The sequence below is a fragment of the Scyliorhinus torazame genome, chromosome 8 (assembly GCF_047496885.1).
Source record: "Scyliorhinus torazame isolate Kashiwa2021f chromosome 8, sScyTor2.1, whole genome shotgun sequence".
Taxonomy (NCBI): domain Eukaryota; kingdom Metazoa; phylum Chordata; class Chondrichthyes; order Carcharhiniformes; family Scyliorhinidae; genus Scyliorhinus; species Scyliorhinus torazame.
In genome coordinates this window covers 167,236,369-167,254,853 of record NC_092714.1, presented here as the reverse complement: position 1 = coordinate 167,254,853, position 18,485 = coordinate 167,236,369, and the positions used below count along the sequence as shown (strand labels likewise).

The following is an 18,485-nucleotide window of genomic DNA, read 5'->3' as shown; positions in this document are numbered from 1 at the left end:
CATGAGAGAAACAGAGAGTGAAATATCAGTGCTGCAGAGAGGAGTTACTATGATTGTGACAGTGTGTGAAATATCAGTGTTACACAGAGGACTTAGTGTGAGTGACAGTGTGCAATATCAGTGTAACACAGGAGTTAGTGTGAGTGACAGAGTGAGAAATATCAGTGTTGCATAGAGGGGTTAGTGTGAGAAACAGAGTGAAATATTAGTGTTACAGAGAGGAGTTAGTGTGAGAAACAGAGTGAAATATCAGTGTTACAGAAAGGAGTTAATGTGAGTGACAGTGTGAAATATCAGTGTTACTGAGAGGAGTTAGTGTGAGTGACAGTGTGAAATATCAGTGTTACAGAAAGGACTTTGTGTGAGTAATAGTGTGAAATATCAGTGTTACACAGAGGAGATAGTGAAAGAAACAGAGAGTGAAATATCCGTGTTGTACAGAGGAGTTAGCGTGAGTGACAGAGAGTGAAATATCAGTGTTGCACAGAGGAGTTAGTGTGATTGTGACTAGTATGAAATATCAGTGTTACAGAACGGAGTTAGTGTGAGTAACAGAGTGTGAAATATCAGTGTTACAGAGAGGAATTAGTGTGATTGTGACATAGTGATAAATATCAGTGTTACACAGAGGAGCTAGTGTGAGTAAGAGAGTGTGAAATATCAGTGTTACTGAGAGGAGTTAGTGTGAGTGGCAGAGTGTGAAATATCAGTGTTACTGAGAGGAGTCCATGTGATTGTGACAGTGTGTGAAATATCAGTGTTACACAGAGGAGTTAGTATGATTGTGGCAGAGTGCGAGATATCAGTGTTACAGAGAGGAATTAATGTGATTGTGACATAGTGAGAAATATCAGTGTTACACAGAGGAGCTAGTGTGTGTAAGAGAGTGTGAAATACCAGTGTTACTGAGAGGAGTCCATGTGATTGTGACAGTGTGTGAAATATCAGTGTTACACAGAGGAGTTAGTGTCAGTGACAGTGTGTGAAGCATCAGTGTTACAGAAAGGAGTTAGTGTGATTGTGACAGAGTGTGAAATGCCAGTGTTTCAGAGAAGAGCGAGTGTTAGTGGGATAGAGTGTTAGCTATGTTTGCGGTTAGAGGAGTTACTGTGAGTGTGACAAAATGTGTTGTGGCAGTGTGAGATATCAGTGTTACATAGAGGATTTTGTGTAAGTATGAGAGTGTAAGATATCAATGTGACAGGGTTAGTGTGAGGGTGTGACAGAATGTGAGATATTAGTGTTACAGAGAGGAATTAGTGTGAGCGTGACAGAGTTTGCGTGTGACAGTGGGAGATCTCAGTGTTCGATAGAGGATTTCATAAGAACTAGGTGCAGGAGTAGACCAACTGGCCTCTTTTTGTACGCTCCTGTATTAACTTTTATTACACTTCTCTGTTTTGATCTTCTACGGAGTGTAATATGTGTTACTCAAACTTGATTACTGATGACGTCTTCTGAATCTCGGTGAAGAAGATTCGAACTCGTCCAGTCGTAACAAAAGGTTTATTGAGTCACTATAACAATGATTACGTGAGTTCTAGTGATAAGGTTAACAAGATCTAACTGCAGTAACTATGCCTGTCTACACTAACCATCTGAGCTAATCTGATACTCCTGTCCTGGTCACATTACACCCAAAAGAGAGAGAGAGACCCAATGTGGTTTCTTTTATACCCCTGTTGGTCCGGCCCTCTAGTGATCATCTGGTGCTACTGTTTACACATCAATCCCTTATGTACATGCACATACATAGATCACTACACCCCCCTTTTTTTCTTGTGTTCCATATTTTCTGTGTGTTATAAAGAAAATTGAACAAACATAATGGATGCAGTTTGCAAATTCATTACATAACATCAATGAGTTAATCAGTCAAACGTTAATACAGTTAGTCTTTTCGGGTTTTTTTGTTTGCTTGAAACAGGTAGATAAATGATATGTACAAGTTGTGATGATATTGATGATTATACAAAGCCAATTAATATTTATGAGTCCAATCATAATTTAAAACATTTATGAGTCCAAACTTTATGAACTTATTCGGTTGAGTTGTTTTCTTCTTCTATTGTTGAAGTGGTGATTATCTTCATAAACATAAAGAACAGAAGAACTAGGAGCAGGAGTAGGCCACCTGGCCCCTCGAGCCTGCTCCGCCATTCAATGAGATCATGGCTGATCTGTTGTGGACTCAGCTCCACTTTCTGGCCCGGACACCATAACCCTTAATCCCTTTATTCTTCAAAAAACTATCTACCTTTATCTTTAAAACATTTAATGAAGGAGCCTCTACTGCTTCACTGGGCAAGGAATTCCATAGATTCACAACCCTTTGGGTGAAGAAGTTCCTCCTAAACTCAGTCCTAAATCTACTTCCCCTTATTTTGAGGCTATGCCCCCTAGTTCTGCTTTCACCCGCCAGTGGAAACAACCTGCCCGCATCTATCCTATCTATTCCCTTCATAATATTATATGTTTCTATACGATCCCCCCTCATCCTTCTAAATTCCAATGAGTACAGTCCCAGTCTACTCAACCTCTCCTCGTAATCCAACCCCTTCAGCTCTGGGCTTAACCTAGTGAATCTCCTCTGCACACCCTCCAGTGCTAGTACGTCCTTTCTCAAGTAAGGAGACCAAAACTGAACACACTACTGCAGGTGTGGCCTCACTAACACCTTATACAATTGCAGCAGAACCTCCCTAGTCTTAAACTCCATCCCTCTAGCAATGAAGGACAAAATTCCATTTGCCATCTTTATCACCTGTTGCACCTGTAAACCAACTTTTTGCGACTCATGCACTAGCACACCCAGGTCTCACTGCACAACAGCATGTTTTAATATTTTATCATTTAAATAATAATCCCTTTTGCTGTTATTCCTACCAAAATGGATAACCTCACATTTGTCAACATTGTATTCCATCTGCCAGACCCTAGCCCATTCACTTAGCCTATCCAAATCCCTCTGCAGACTTCCAGCATCCTCTGCACTTTTTGCTTTACCACTTATCTTAGTGTCGTCTGCAAACTTGGACACATTGCCCTTGGTCCCCAACTCCAAATCATCTATGTAAATTGTGAACAGTTGTGGGCCCAACACTGATCCCTGAGGGACACCACTAGCTACTGATTGCCAACCAGAGAAACACCCATTAATCCCCACTCTTTGCTTTCTATTAATTCACCAATCCTCTATCCATGCTACTACTTTCCCCTTAATGCCATGCATCTTTATCTTATGCAACAACCTTTTGTGTGGCACCTTGTCAAAGGCTTTCTGGAAATCCAGACATACCACATCCATTGGCTCCCCGTTATCTACCGCACTGGTAATGTCCTCAAAAAAATTCCACTAAATTAGTTAGGCACAACCTGCCCTTTATGAACCCATGCTGCGTCTGCCCAATGGGACAATTTCCATCCAGATGCCTCGCTATTTCTTCCTTGATGATAGATTCCAGCATCTTCCCTACTACCGAAGTTAATCTCACTGGCCTATAATTACCCGCTTTCTGCTTACCTCCTTTTTTAAACAGTGGTGTCACGTTTGCTAATTTCCAATCCGCCGGGACCACCCCAGAGTCTAGTGAATTTTGGTAAATTATCACTAGTGCATTTGCAATTTCCCTAGCCATCTCTTTTAACACTCTGGGATGCATTCCATCAGGTCCAGGAGACTTGTCTACCTTTAGCCCCATTAGCTTGCCCATCACTACCTCCTTGGTGATAACAATCCTCTCAAGGTCCTCACCTGTCATAGCCTCATTTCCATCAGTCACTGGCATGTTATTTGTGTCTTCCACTGTGAAGACCGACCCAAAAAACCTGTTCAGTTCCTCAGCCATTTCCTCATCTCCCATTATTAAATCTCCCTTCTCATCCTCTAAAGGACCAATATTTACCTTAGCCACTCTTTTTTGTTTTATGTATTTGTAGAAACTTTTACTATCTGTTTTTATATTCTGAGCAAGTTTACTCTCATAATCTATCTTACTCTTCTTTATAGCTTTTTTAGTAGCTTTCTGTTGCCCCCTAAAGATTTCCCAGTCCTCTAGTCCCCCACTGAACTTTGCTACTTTGTATGTTTTTTCCTTCAATTTGATACTCTCCCTTATTTCCTTAGATATCCACGGTTGATTTTCCCTCTTTTTACCGTCCTTCCTTTTTGTTGGTATAAACCTTTGCTGAGCACTGTGAAAAATCACTTGGAAGGTTCTCCACTGTTCCTCAACTGTTTCACTATAAAGTATTTGCTCCCAGTCTACCTGAGCTAGTTCTTCTCTCATCCCATTGTAATCTCCTTTGTTTAAGCACAAAACACTAGTGCTTGATTTTACCTTCTCACCCTCCATCTGTATTTTAAATTCCACCATATTGTGATCGCTCCTTCCGAGAGGATCCCTAACTATGAGATCCTGAATCAATCCTGTCTCATTACACAGGACCAGATCTAGGACCGCTTGTTCCCTCGTAGATTCCATTACATACTGTTCTCGGAAACTATCGCGGTTACATTCTATAAACTCCTCCTCAAGGCTGCCTTGACCGACCTGGTTAATCCAATCAACATGTAGATTAAAATCCCCCATGATAACTGCTGTACCATTTCTACATGCACCTGTTATTTCTTTGTTTATTGCCTGCCCCACCATAAAGTTACTATTTGGTGGCCTAAAGATTACTCCTATCAGTGACTTTTTCACCTTACTATTTCTGATTTCCACCCAAATGGATTCAACCTTATCCTCCATAGCACCGATGTCATCCCTTACTGTTGCCCGGATGTTATCCTTAAATAACAAAGCTACACCACCTCCCTTACCATCCACTCTGTCCTTCCGAAAAGTTTGATACCCTCGGATATTTAACTCCCAGTCGTGACCATCCTTTAACCATGTTTCAGTCATGGCCACTAAATCATAGTCATTCACGATAATTTGCGCCATCAACTCATTTACCTTATTCCGAATACTACGAGCATTCAGGTAAAGTACACTTATGTTGGCTTTTTTACCTTTGTTCTGAATCTTAACACCTCGATCAGTAACCTCTCCGGAGTTGTTATATTTCCTCTTAACCTTTCTCCTAATTTTCCTTGTCGTTGAACCCATATCTTCATGTAACAACCTGCCGCGTCGCTTACCATTAATGTTTTCACTTCCCGTTTTATTTCTTTTAGTATTCCTGGTCCTATTCACTGAGCTCCCCTCAGTCACTGTACCTTGTACTGTCGCCCTTTTTGCTTTTTGACTATGGCTTCTCTCCCTTACACTTTCCCCCTTACTGCCTTTTATTTCTGTCCCTGTTTTACTACCTTCCAACTTCCTGCATCGGTTCCCATCCCCCTGCCACATTAGTTTAAACTCTCCCCAACAGCTCTAGCAAACAGTCCCCCTAGGACATCGGTTCCAGTCCTGCCCAGGTGCAGACCGTCCGGTTTGTACTGGTCCCACCTCCCCCAGAACCGGTTCCAATGTCCTAGGAATTTGAATCCCTCCCTCTTGCACCATCTCTCGAGCCACGCATTCATCCTCTCTATCCTGACATTCCTACTCTGACTAGCTCGTGGCACTGGTAGCAATCCTGAGATTACTACCTTTGAGGTCCTACTTTTTAGTTTAACTCCTAACTCCCTAAATTCAGCTTGTAGGACCTCGTCCCGTTTTTTACCTATATCGTTGGTGCCTATGTGCACCACGACAGCTGGCTGTTCACCACCCCTTCCCGCCCCCCGAATGTCCTGCAGCCGCTCCGAGACATCCTTGACCCTTGACCCGGGAGGCAACATACCATCCTGGAGTCTCGATTGCGTCCGCAGAACCGCCTGTCTATTCCCCTTACAATTGAATCCCCTATCACTATAGCCCTGCCATTCTTCTTGCTGCCCAGCTGCGCAGCAGAGCCAGCCACGGTGCCATGAACCTGGCTGCTGCTGCCTTCCCCTGGTGAGCCATCTCCCTCAACAGTATCCAAAGCGATATATCTGTTTTGCAGGGAGATGACCACAGAGGACACCTGCACTGCCTTCCTACTCTTGCTCTGTCTTTTTGTCACCCATTTTCTATCTCCCTCAGTACCTTTCACCTGCGGTGTGACCAACTCGCTAAACGTGCTATCCATTACGTCCTCAACATCGCGGATGCTCCAAAGTGAGTCCATCCGCAACTCCAGAGCCGCCAAGCGGTCTAACAGGAGCTGCAACTGGACACACGTCTTGCACGTGAAGGAACCAGGGACAGTGGACGTGTCCCTGAGCTCCCACATCGCACACGAGGAGCATGACACGGGTCTGAGATCTCCTGCCATGTCTTAAACCTTCGGTTAACTTCAACAACTACAATTTCAACAAAAAAAACAACAAAGAAAAAATAAATAAATATACCAATGAAAAGAAACAGAAAAACAGAAACACTACTTACCAGTCACTTACCAGGGATAAAAAACACTTCTCCCCACCCAGCTTCGAATTCCCACCTAGATTCAAATTCCCAAACTCACTCTTAGCTGTGTCTCATTCCTGGCTCTGTCTTCTCTGGCTCACTGGGAGTGAGTTTACAAGTTGCTCTTTTTAAACTGTCCTGAATTGACTCCCCTCCCCCACCTGCTTTTAGATCAAGGTAGATTTAAGTGACTGACACTTAACTGCCAACCAGTTATGTGAGTAGGTGGGGCAGCCCTTGTTAACCCACACTGCACAATACTAGCTTAATTTAAATTAATTTAAACTCCTGAAATTTAAAAGGAGCTGCCTTACTGATTTAATTCAATTCCCACCTAGATTCAAATTCCCAAACTCACTCTTAGCTGTGTCTCACTCCTGGCTCTGTCTTCAAGATTTCATTTTCTTGTGGGTAGTTCAGAGTAGATTAGATTTTAATTGATGTGGTCTCACTGGACTCAAGAGTAGTTTCACTTTGATTATTGAGTGCTTCTGTACATACGAGCTGCGATCTGTCAGTCTCGCTGTGATCTTGCACCTCTTGTATGCTGATTGTGATCACATTGTCGCTATTCTCACATACAGTGGGGAGACATTCATTGTTGTCTTCTGATTAAATGAGCTGGATGGACTTTCATAGTCTTTTTGTTGTTCACGTGAGTTTGGTAGAGTTTCATAGTCTGCTTCTGGTCGCTCAGAAAAGGTGGGTAGACCGTCATAGTCTTCTTCATGCGTGGTTGGCATTCTGGAGTCTTTAATTGCTTCCATTCTGGAGTCTGTCAACGAGCTCTCTGTGGGGGCATGTGTCGCTCTCTCTGTGGAGACTTTCATCGCTCTCTGTGTGGAGTCGTGCAGTATTCTCTCTTTGGAGTCGATCTCAGCTCTCTCAATGGAGTCGTTCTGTGCTCTCAGTGTGGCGTCGTTTTCTTCTTGGCTGATTGACAGGTTGCTGTCATCCAATGTTTCAACATCATTGCATCATGGTATTGGATTAATCTACCGTGAGTAGATTCGTATTGAGCTTTTCAACCGTATTGCTGATGCTATGATCATCATATCCGAAGAACTCAGTAGTATTCTTCAATGTACAAATCATCTCTTTTTGTTTTGGTTTTGTTATAATGCGCTTCATATTCAATGAACAAATCATCTTCTTTGGTTTCGGATTTGTCATTGTGCTCTTCACTTTGGGTGGTGCAAACTGCTTGCTCCAGGGTGCTGCGGAGGTTATTTTCAACTGCTGGTTGAAGTTCAGGCATTGTTCTGTCTTTTGAAGAAAGAAAATTGTGTTTTGTAGCTTTAAAATTCTTATTTTTAATTTTCGGTCATTTCCCCTTTAAGTGGGCATGGTCTGGGTCTTCTGACAACACAGAACAAAGAAATGTACAGCACAGGAACAGGCCCTTCGGCCCTCCAAGCCCGTGCCGACCATGCTGCCCGACTAAACTACAATCTTCTACACTTCCTGGGTCCGTATCCCTCTATTCCCATCCTATTCATGTATTTGTCAAGATGCCCCTTAAATGTCACTATCGTCCCTGCTTCCACCACCTCCGGTAGCGAGTTGCAGGCACCCACTACCCTCTGTGTAAAAACCTTGCCTCGTACATCTACTCTAAACCTTGCCCCTCTCACCTTAAACCTATGCCCCCTAGTAATTGACCCCTCTACCCTGGAGAAAAGCCTCTGACTATCCACTCTGTCTATGCCCCTCATAATTTTGTAGCCTCTATCAGGTCGCCCCTCAACCTCCTTCATTCCAGTGAGAACAAACCGAGTTTATTCAACTGCTCCTCATAGCTAATGCCCTCCATACCAGGCAACATTCTGGTAAATCTCTTCTGCACCCTCTCTAAAGCCTCCACATCGTTCTGGTAGTGTGGCAACCAGAATTGAACACCTAACTAAGCTGCAACATGACTTGCCAATTCTTATAGTCAATGCCCCGGCCAATGAAGGCAAGCATGCCGTATGCCTTCTTGACTACCTTCTCCACCTGTGTTGCCCCTTTCAGTGACCTGTGGACCTGTACTCCTAGATCTCTCTGACTTTCAATACTCTTGAGGGTTCCACCATTCACTGTATATTCCCTACCTGCATTAGACCTTCCAAAATGCATTACCTCACATTTGCCCGGATTAAACTCCATCTGCCATCTCTCCGCCCAAGTCTCCAAACAATCTAAATCCTGCTGTATCCTCTGACAGTCCTCATCGCTATCCGCAATTCCACCAACCTTTGTGTCGTCTGCAAACTTACTAATCAGACCAGTTACATTTTCCTCCAAATCATTTATATATACTACAAACAGCAAAGGTCCCAGAACTGATCCCTGCGGAACACCACTGGTCACAGCCCTCCAATTAGAGAAGCATCCTTCCATTGCTACTCTCTGCCTTCTATGACCTAGCCAGTTCTGTATCCACCTTGCCAGCTCACCCCTGATCCCGTGTGACTTCACCTTTTGTACTAGTCTACCATGAGGGACCTTGTCAAAGGCCTTACTGAAGTCCATATAGACAACATCCACTGCCCTACCTGCATCAATCATCTTTGTGACCTCCTCGAAAAACTCTTATCAAGTTAGTGAGACACGACCTCCCCTTTCAAATGGGAGTAGATCCTGTCTCGAAGAATTCTCTCCAGTAATTTCCCTACCACTGTAGTAAGGCTCACCGGCTTGTAGTTCCCTGGATTATCCTTGCTACCCTTCTCAAACAGAGGAACAACATTGGCTATTCTCCAATCCTCCGGGATATCACCTGAAGACAGTGAGTTCCAAAGATTTCTGTCAAGGCCTCAGCAATTTCCTCTCCAGCCTCCTTCAGTATTCTGGGGTAGATCCCATCAGGCCCTGGGGACTTATCTACCTTAATATTTTTTAAGACGCCCCACACCTCATCTTTTTGGATCTCAATGTGACCCAGGCTATCTACACACCCTTCTCCAGATTCAACATCTACCAATTCCTTCTCTTTGGTGAATACTGATGCAAAGTATTCATTTAGTACCTCTCCCATTTCCTCTGGCTCCACACATAGATTCCCTTGCCTATCCTTCAGTGGGCCAACCCTTTCCCTGGCTACTCTCTTGCTTTTTATGTACGTGTAAAAAGCCTTGGGATTTTCCTTAACCCTCTTTGCCAATGACTTTTCGTGACCCCTTCTAGCCCTCCTGACTCCTTGCTTAAGTTCCTTCCTACTTTCCTTACATTCCACACAGGCTTTGTCTGTACCCAGCCTTTTAGCCCGAACAAATGCCTCCTTTTTCTTTTTGACGAGGCCTACAATATCTCTCGTTATCCAAGGTTCCCGAAAATTGCCGTATTTATCCTTCTTCCTCACAGGAACATGCCGGTCCTGAATTCCTTTCAACTGACACTTGAAAGCCTCCCACATGTCAGATGTTGATTTGCCCTCAAACATCCGCCCCCAATCTATGTTCTTCAGTTCCCGCCTAATATTGTTATAATTAGCCTTCCCCCAATTTAGCACATTCACCCTAGGACCACTCTTATCCTTGTCCACCAGCACTTTAAAACTTACTGAATTGTGGTCACTGTTCCCGAAATGTTCCCCTACTGAAACTTCTACCACCTGGCCGGGCTCATTCCCCAATACCAGGTCCAGTACCGTCCCCTCCCTAGTTGGACTGTCTACATATTGTTTTAAGAAGCCCTCCTGGATGCTCCTTACAAACTCTGCCCCGTCTAAGCCCCTGGCACTAAGTGAGTCCCAGTCAATATTGGGGAAGTTGAAGTCTCTCATCACCACAACCCTGTTGTTTTTACTCTTTTCCAAAATCTGTCTACCTATCTGCTCCTCTATCTCCCGCTGGCTGTTGGGAGGCCTGTAGTAAACCCCCAACATTGTGACTGCACCCTTCTTATTCCTGATCTCTACCCATATAGCCTCACTGCCCTCTGAGGTGTCCTCCCGCAGCACAGTTGTGATATTCTCCCTAACCAGTAGTGCAACTCCGCCACCCCTTTTACATCCCCCTTTATCCCACCTGAAACATCTAAATCCTGGAATGTTTAGCTGCCAATCCTGCCCTTCCCTCAACCAGGTCTCTGTAATGGCAACAACATCATAGTTCCAAGTACTAATCCAAGCTCTAAGTTCATCTGCCTTACCCGTAATACTTCTTGCATTAAAACATATACACTTCAGGCCACCAGACCCGCTGTGTTCAGCAACTTCTCCCTGTCTGCTCTGCCTCAGAGCCACACTGTCCCTATTCCTAGTTCTCCCTCAATGCTCTCACCTTCTGACCTATTGCTCCCGTGCCCACCCCCCTGTCATGATGTAAAGCGTAGGAATCTCTCGCATGCGCAAAACACAGTTTTGTCAGTTTGCGTCTTTTAGGGAGGTGCGTACTGGTCAGCCTGCACACGCGCAAGATGGCTGCCATTCAGAACTTCCGTCTTCTGTTTCAACCCTGCCTCTGCCTCTTGGTGAGTATTCGTGTCATTTTTACGGAATTTGTTTTCTAGATACTGATTCTTTGTTTGTAAAGCTCAAAGTATTGAGTTGATTTTGTTCATAAACAAGGCATTTTTGTATCGCGATTTCTAGAGTTGTATACTTTTTTTGTGAAAATTCTTCCCTCAAATTTTTATTAGATCGTCCATAAATTAATTGATCCATTATCATAGCATCTCTGAAATCAGTATAATTACAGCCTTGTGCTATTAACTTGAGGTCTGTTATAAAATCAGTGATGGGCTCTCCATTTCTCTGGCACCTATGATGAAAGTTAAATCTTTCCAGCATCTCACCACACTGACTTTTACACTGTTCTTCAAATTTTGCGACAATCACTTTAAATTTAGTTTTGTCTTCACCTTCCAAGTAATTAAAGCAACTGTAGATGTCTCTAGCTTCATGCCCTGCTCTTGAGAGTAGCAGCGCTATTTTTGTTGCGTCAGAGGCCGTGCTCAAATCATTAGCTCCAGTTATAACTTAAATTACCGGTTGTTTCCAGCTGCCATGGAGCTCCAACGAGTTCCATCGAATCAGTTAGTGTTGAGGATCCATATGCTGCGAAGTCTTCCAGAGTCGAATATCCAGTTTGAATTTTCTTCTTTTTTTGTCTAACCTAATCTAACTAGTTCTTTTAAAGTCACCAGTCCGGGTACCATCTTTTATTACGCTCATGTATTATCTTTTATTACACTTCTCTGTGTGTTTTGATATACTACGGAGTGTAATATGTGTTACTCAAACCTTGTTTAGTGATGAGGTCTTCTGAATCTCGATGAAGAAGACTCGAACTCATCCAGTAGTAACAAAAAGTTTATTGAGTAACTATAATAATAATTGTGTGAGTTCTTTACTTTAACATTGATACTAGTGATAAGGTTAACAAGATCTAACTACAGTAACTATGGTTGACTACACTAACCATCTGAGTTAATCTGATCCTCCTGTCCTGGTCACAGTACACCCAAAAGAGAGAGAGAGAGACCCAATGTGGTGTCTTTTATACCCCTGTTGGTCCGGCCCTCTAGTGATCATCTGGTGCTACTGATTACACATTAACCCCTTATGTACATGCACATACATAGATCACTACGTGGCCCTTCGAGCCTGCTCTGCCATTCACTGAGATCATGGCTGATCTTAAGTAGACTCAGCTCCACTTTCCCGGCCGAACACCATAACCCTTTATTCTTTTATCCTTCAAAAAACTATCTATCTTTATCTTAAAAACATTTAATGAAGGAGCCTAAGCTGCTTCACTGGGCAGAGAATTCCATAGAGTCACAACCCTTTGGGTGAAGAAGTTCCTCCTAAACACAGGCCTAAATCTACTTCCCCTTATTTTGAGGATATGCCCCCTACTTCTGCTTTCACCCACCAGTGGAAACAACCTCCCCGCATCTATCCCATCTATTCCCTTCCCAATGGGACAATTTCCATCCAGATGCCTCACTATTTCTTCCTTGATGATAAATTCCAGCATCTTCACTACTACCGAATTTAAGCTAACTGGCCGATAATTACCCGTTTTCTGCCTACCTCCTTTTTTAAGCATAGAACATAGAAAAATACAGCACAGAACAGGCCCTTCGGCCCACGATGTTGTGCCGAACCTTTGTCCTAGATTAATCATAGATTATCATTGAATTTACAATGCAGAAGGAGGCCATTCGGCCCATTGAGTCTGCACCGGCTCTTGGAAAGAGCACCCTACCCAAAGTCAACACCTCCACCCAACACTAAGGGCAATTTTGGACACTAAGGGCAATTTATCATGGCCAATCCACCAAACCTGCACATCTTTGGACTGTGGGAGGAAACCGGAGCACCCGGAGGAAACCCACGCAGACACGGGGAGGATGTGCAGACTCCACACAGACAGTGACCCAAGCTGGAATCGAACCTGGGACCCTGGAGCTGTGAAGCAATTGTGCTATCCACAATGCTACCGTGCTGCCCTTAAGAACAAATAAATCTACACTATATCATTTTACCGCAATCCATGTACCTATCCAATAGCTGCTTGAAGGTCCCTAATGTTTCCGACTCAACTACTTCCACAGGCAGTGCATTCCATGCCCCCACTACTCTCTGGGTAAATAACCTACCTCTGACATCCCCCCTATACCTTCCACCATTCACCTTAAATTTATGTTCCCTTGTAATGGTTTGTTCCACCCGGGGAAAAAGTCTCTGACTGTCTATTCTATCTATTCCCCTGATCATCTTACAAACCTCTATCAAGCCACCCCTCATCCTTCTCCGTTCTAATGAGAAAAGGCCTAGCACCCTCAACCTTTCCTCGTAAGACCTACTCTCCATTCCAGATAACATCCTGGTAAATCTCCTTTGCACCTTTTCCAAAGCAGTGGTGTCACGTTTGCTAATTTCCAATCCATGAGGACCAGAATCTAGTGAATTTTGGTAAATTATTTCAAGTGAATTTGTAATATCCCTAGCCATCTCTTTTAGTTCCCTGGGATGCATTCCATTAGGGCCAGGAGACTTGTCTACCCTTAGCCCCATTACCTCCTTAGTGATAACAATCGTCTCAAGGTCCTCACCTGTCATAGCCTCATTTCCATCACTCACTGGCATCTTATTTGTGTCTTCCACTGTGAAGACCGACCCAAAATCCTGTTCAGTTGGTCAACCATTCCTTCATCTCCCATTATTAAATCTCCCTTCTCACCCTCTAAAGAACCAATATTTACTTTAGCCAGTCTTTTTTTGTTTTATATATTTGTAGAAACTTTTACTATCTGTTTTTATATTCTAAGCAAGTTTACTCTTCCCTCATAATCTATCTTACTCTTTATAGCTTTTTTAGTAGCTTTCTAGTAGCTTTAGTAGTAAGTGTGAGAGAGTGTGAGGTATCAATGTTCCAGAGAGCAGTTAGTGTGAATGTGAGAGTATGAAATACCAGTGTACAGAGATGAATTAGTGTGAGTGCAACAGAGTTTGATGTGACAGTGTATGAGATATCTGTGTTTCAGAGAGGAGTTGGTGTGAGTGGAACAGAATGTGAGCGTGAGCTATCAGTGTTCTAGAGAGGAGTGAGTGTCAGTGTGACAGAGTTTGAGTGTGACAGAGTGTGAGATATCAATATTACAGGGTTACTGTGAGTGTGACAGTGAAATATCAGTGTTACACAGAGAAGGTAGTGTGAGTGTGAGATATCAATATTACAGATTTAGGTTTAGATTCAGTGTGTGAGAGAGTGTGAGCCATCAGTGTTACACAGAGGAGTTAGTGTGAGTGTGACAGAGTTTGAGTGTGGTGTAGTGTGAGATATCAGTGTTAGGTTTAGATTCAGACTGTGATCTAATAAGCTCCTTTGTGTTCTGCAATTGGCTTTAGCACTGTGCTGGTTTTATTTTAGGGGTCGATTTGGAAGTGTGCATCCATGTACAGAACGATCATCAGATCTCCAACTTGCCATGAAAATCATCAAAGCTCGATCTGTCAAAGAAAAGGTCAGGGTGGAAATGTCTTTATTCTAAAACTATAACAGCCACTTATCGAGATCATTCTAATAGTGACTGTGTTTAACCCTGTAGATTTCCCCTCACACATACAGGGCTGAAAGGATTGTGGTCAGTGACTTAGCTGAGAGCCATGTAACTTTGGATGAAAGTCTCAATGAGGGTGGGGAATGTGTAAATTTACTCAGAGACTGAGTGATGCCATTCCGATAGGAGTCGTAACTTTGCATGTCCCTTCTCCACTGTTCCATCAATGATTGGGCAGCACGGTAGCACAAGTGGATAGCACTGTGGCTTCACAGCGCCAGGGTCCCAGGTTTGATTCCCCGCTGGGTCACTGTCTGTGCGGAGTCTGCATGTTCTCCCCGTGTCTGCGTGGGTTTCCTCCGGTTGCTCCGGTTTCCTCCCACAGTCCAAAGATGTGCAGATTAGGTGGATTGGCCATGATAAATTGGCCTTAGTGTCCAAAAAGGTTAGGAGTGGTTATTCGGTTACAGGGATAGGGTGGAAGTGAGGGCTTAAGTGGGTCAGTGCGAACTCGATGGGCCAAATGGCCTCCTTCTGCATAGTATGTTCTATGTTATTCAGGAATAGAACTTTGGTTCATAACATAGGGCAAATTTAATTTCCAAGCATTCGGAGAGAGGGAGAGCTGAAAAAGAAGCAGAAGGAGCTGACAAACAGAGAGCGAGGGGGAGAGCTGAAAGAGAAGTAGAAGGAGCTGACAAACAGAGAGCGAGGGGGAGAGCTGAAAGAGCCAGCTGAAAGTGTCGGGGCCGGCGCGTTGAAGGAAGCCGCTGCACATGCGCGCGTTGGTGCCACTGCGCATGTGCGTGTTGGCGCCAGCGCCATTGTGTATGCGCGGATCCTGTGGCGCCCATTTCATGCCGGGATCGGCAGCTGGAGCGGCGTGAATTAGGGGCCAGATTTAGTCCTGGGAGCGGCCCATTTACGACGGTGTTTACGTACGACGGCGTGGAAACTCTGCCACGGGATGAGAGAATCCCGCCCAATATTCCAAGTGTGGTCTAAGAGGGTTTTATAAAGCTGCAGCAAAACCTCGCGGCTCTTAAACTCAATCCTCCTGTTAATGAAAGCCAACACACCATACGCCTTCTTAACAACCCTATCAACCTGGGTGACAACTTTGAGGGATCTATGTACGTGGATGCCAAGATCCCTCTGTTCCTGCACACTTCCAAAAATCTTGCCTTTAACCATGTATTGAACATTCAGGACTTTGGGGGTGCGGGGTAATGATGCCGGCGTTGGGGGTGTCCCATTCTCCCCACCCTCCTTCCCCCTTTGCCCATCCCCATCACCATCACCCCAGGGATTACTAACCCACCCTTCCACTTGCTCATCCAAGTCATTTATAAAACCCACAAAGAGCAGAGATCCCAGAACAGATCTACTTTCCATCCACTACCACTCGCTGTCTTCTTTCGGGCAGCCAATTTTGTATCCAGACAGCCAAATTTCCCTGTATTGCATGCCCCCTAACTTTCTGAATGAGCCTACCATGGGGAACCTTATCAAATGCCTTACTGAAATCCATATACACCACATCCACTGCCCGACCTTCATCAGTATGTCTCGTCACATCCTCAAAGAATTCAATGAGGTTTGTGAGGCATGACCTGCCCTCACAAAGCCATGGTGACTATCTTTAATAAATGATCGGAGGTCGTGCATAATATGTACAAACTTACGTTATGCATATTGTTTGAGGTGAAAATATTCACACGTAGGCCTGTTCGAGTAAGTAAAGAAGCAGTTTATTATTTCAGATCTGGGAGAAAGATTTGGAGACTACGCAGTCTCACAATCCTCTTTCTCACTTGAGCTAAGGTTCGCATTGGGTTAATATACAGATTCAAGGGGTGGAATTAGTTGTATTCTCATTTACATATCATTTACATTTACAATCAACTATTCGCGTCACAATCCATTACATGCAGTCAATCAATTTTCTTAGCATCCCAGTTATCACATATATGGTTAAAGTGGGTGTTGTCTTACCCGCCCCATACTTCATACAGAAGTCATTCAAAACTAACACAAGGATATGTCCTGTCTACAGCGGGGGACCTTGAGCTTATACATTGCATTCCTTGCTCTGTGAAGCTGTTATCAATAGCTGTTGAGATACTCCCTAGGTTCTCATGAGGTAGTTTACACAGTTTGTAACTTATTTTTCAGGAAAGTGGATAGTTCAGCCATTTTGTGTCTTTAGTATTGCTTTAATAGCTAACAGCCATTTTGTGTCCTTTCTAATATTAACAAGCATTGTGTATGCACTATATAGTTCGACAAATTGCCTCTTCTAAACAGGCACCTAAGTCAGATTACCTTTTGTCTCAGCAGAACTATTCAAAAGTAATATAGGAGCAAAAATGTAGTTACAGGGCCACCTATAATTTGTATCATAGTCCAGTATCAGAAAATGTCCCCCAACACATATCATCACAGAGCTGACATAAAACAGAGAGAGAGAGGGAGCTGACAAACAGGGAGAGAGAAAGAGGAACTAACAAACAGACAGAGAGAGAGAGAGAGCGCTGACAAACAGACACAAGGAGAGGGAGAGCTGGCAAGCAGTCAGAGAGAGAGGGAGAGCTGACAAACAGACAGAGAGAGAGGGAAAGCTGACAAACAGACCGAGAGAGGGAGAGCTCATAAACAGACCGAAAGAGAGAGAGCTGACAAACAGACTGAGAGAGAGGGAGAGCGGACAAACGGTGAGAGAGGGGGAGCTGACAAACAGACAGAGAGAGAGGGGGAGAGCGGATAAACAGAGATAGAGAGAGAGCTGACAAATAGAGAGAGAGGGAGAGTGGACAAACAGAGAGAGAGAGCTGACAAACAGACAGAGAGAGAGGGAGAGCGGATAGACACAGAGAGAGAGGGAGAGCGGACAAACAGAGAGAGAGAGAGAGCTGACAAATAGACAGAGAGAGAGGGAGAGCGGACAAACAGAGAGAGAGCTGACAAACAGAGAGAGAGAGAGAGAGAGAGAGGGAGAGCGGACAAACAGACGGCGAGGGAGCAGGCAAACAGACAGAGCTGACAAACAGACAGAAAGAGAGGAAAAGCTGACAAACAGACAGAGAGAGAGGGAGAGCTGACAAACAGAGAGAGAGGGAGATGACAAACAGACAGAGCGAGAGAGGGAGAGCTGACAAACAGACTGAGAGAGAGGAAGAGCAGCCAAACAGAGAGAGAGAGAGAGAGAGAGGGAGAGAGAGCTGACAATTAGACTGAGAGAGAGGGAAAGTGGACAAACAGAGAGAGGGAGAGAGAGCTGACCAAACAGACAGAGAGAGGGAGAGCGGATAAACAGACAGAGAGAGAGAGAGAGCTGAAAAACAGACTGAGAGTGGGAGAGCGGACAAACAGACAGAGAGGGACCAGGCAAACAGACCGAGAAAGCTGACAAACAGAAATAGAGGAAAGGTTGACAAACAAACAGCGAGAGAGGGCGAGCTGAAAAACAGAGAGAGAGAGCTGACAAACAGACAGAGAGAGAGAGAGAGAGAGCTGACAAACAGTCAGAGAGAGAGGGAGAACTGAAAAACATACAGGGAGAGAGGGAGAGCTGACAAACAGACAGAGAGAGAGGGAGAGCTGACAAACAGAGAGAGAGAGAGGGAGAGCTGACAAACAGACAGAGAGAGAGGGAGAGCTGACAAACAGAGAGAAAGGGAGAGCTGACAAACAGACAGAGAGAGAGGTAGAGCTGACAGAGAGAGAGTGAGAGCTGACAAACAGAGAGAGAGAAAGGGAGAGCTGAAACAGTCAGAGAGAGAGAGGGAGAGCTGACAAACAGACAGAGAGAGGGAGAGCGGATAAACAGACAGAGAGAGAGAGAGAGCTGACAAACAGACTGAGAGTGGGAGAGCGGACAAACAGACAGAGAGGGAGCAGGCAAACAGACAGAGAGAGCTGACAAACAGAAATAGAGGAAAGGTTGACAAACAGCGAGAGAGGGCGAGCTGACAAACAGAGAGAGAGAAAGGGAGAGCTGACAAACAGACAGAGAGAGAGGGAGAACTGAAAAACAGACAGGGAGAG

The 18,485-nt window shown here is 44.3% G+C and overlaps 1 protein-coding gene across 1 annotated transcript in view; it reads left to right on the top strand.

The window, feature by feature from the left end:
• The window catches only part of LOC140428237 (uncharacterized), a 504,514-nt gene that overhangs the window by 191,167 nt on the left and 294,862 nt on the right, over positions 1-18,485 (top strand). Inside the window, exon 6 of the mRNA XM_072514486.1 lies at positions 14,309-14,402. Coding sequence (XP_072370587.1) covers positions 14,309-14,402 — 94 coding nt within the window. The remainder of the gene's footprint in view (positions 1-14,308; positions 14,403-18,485) is intronic.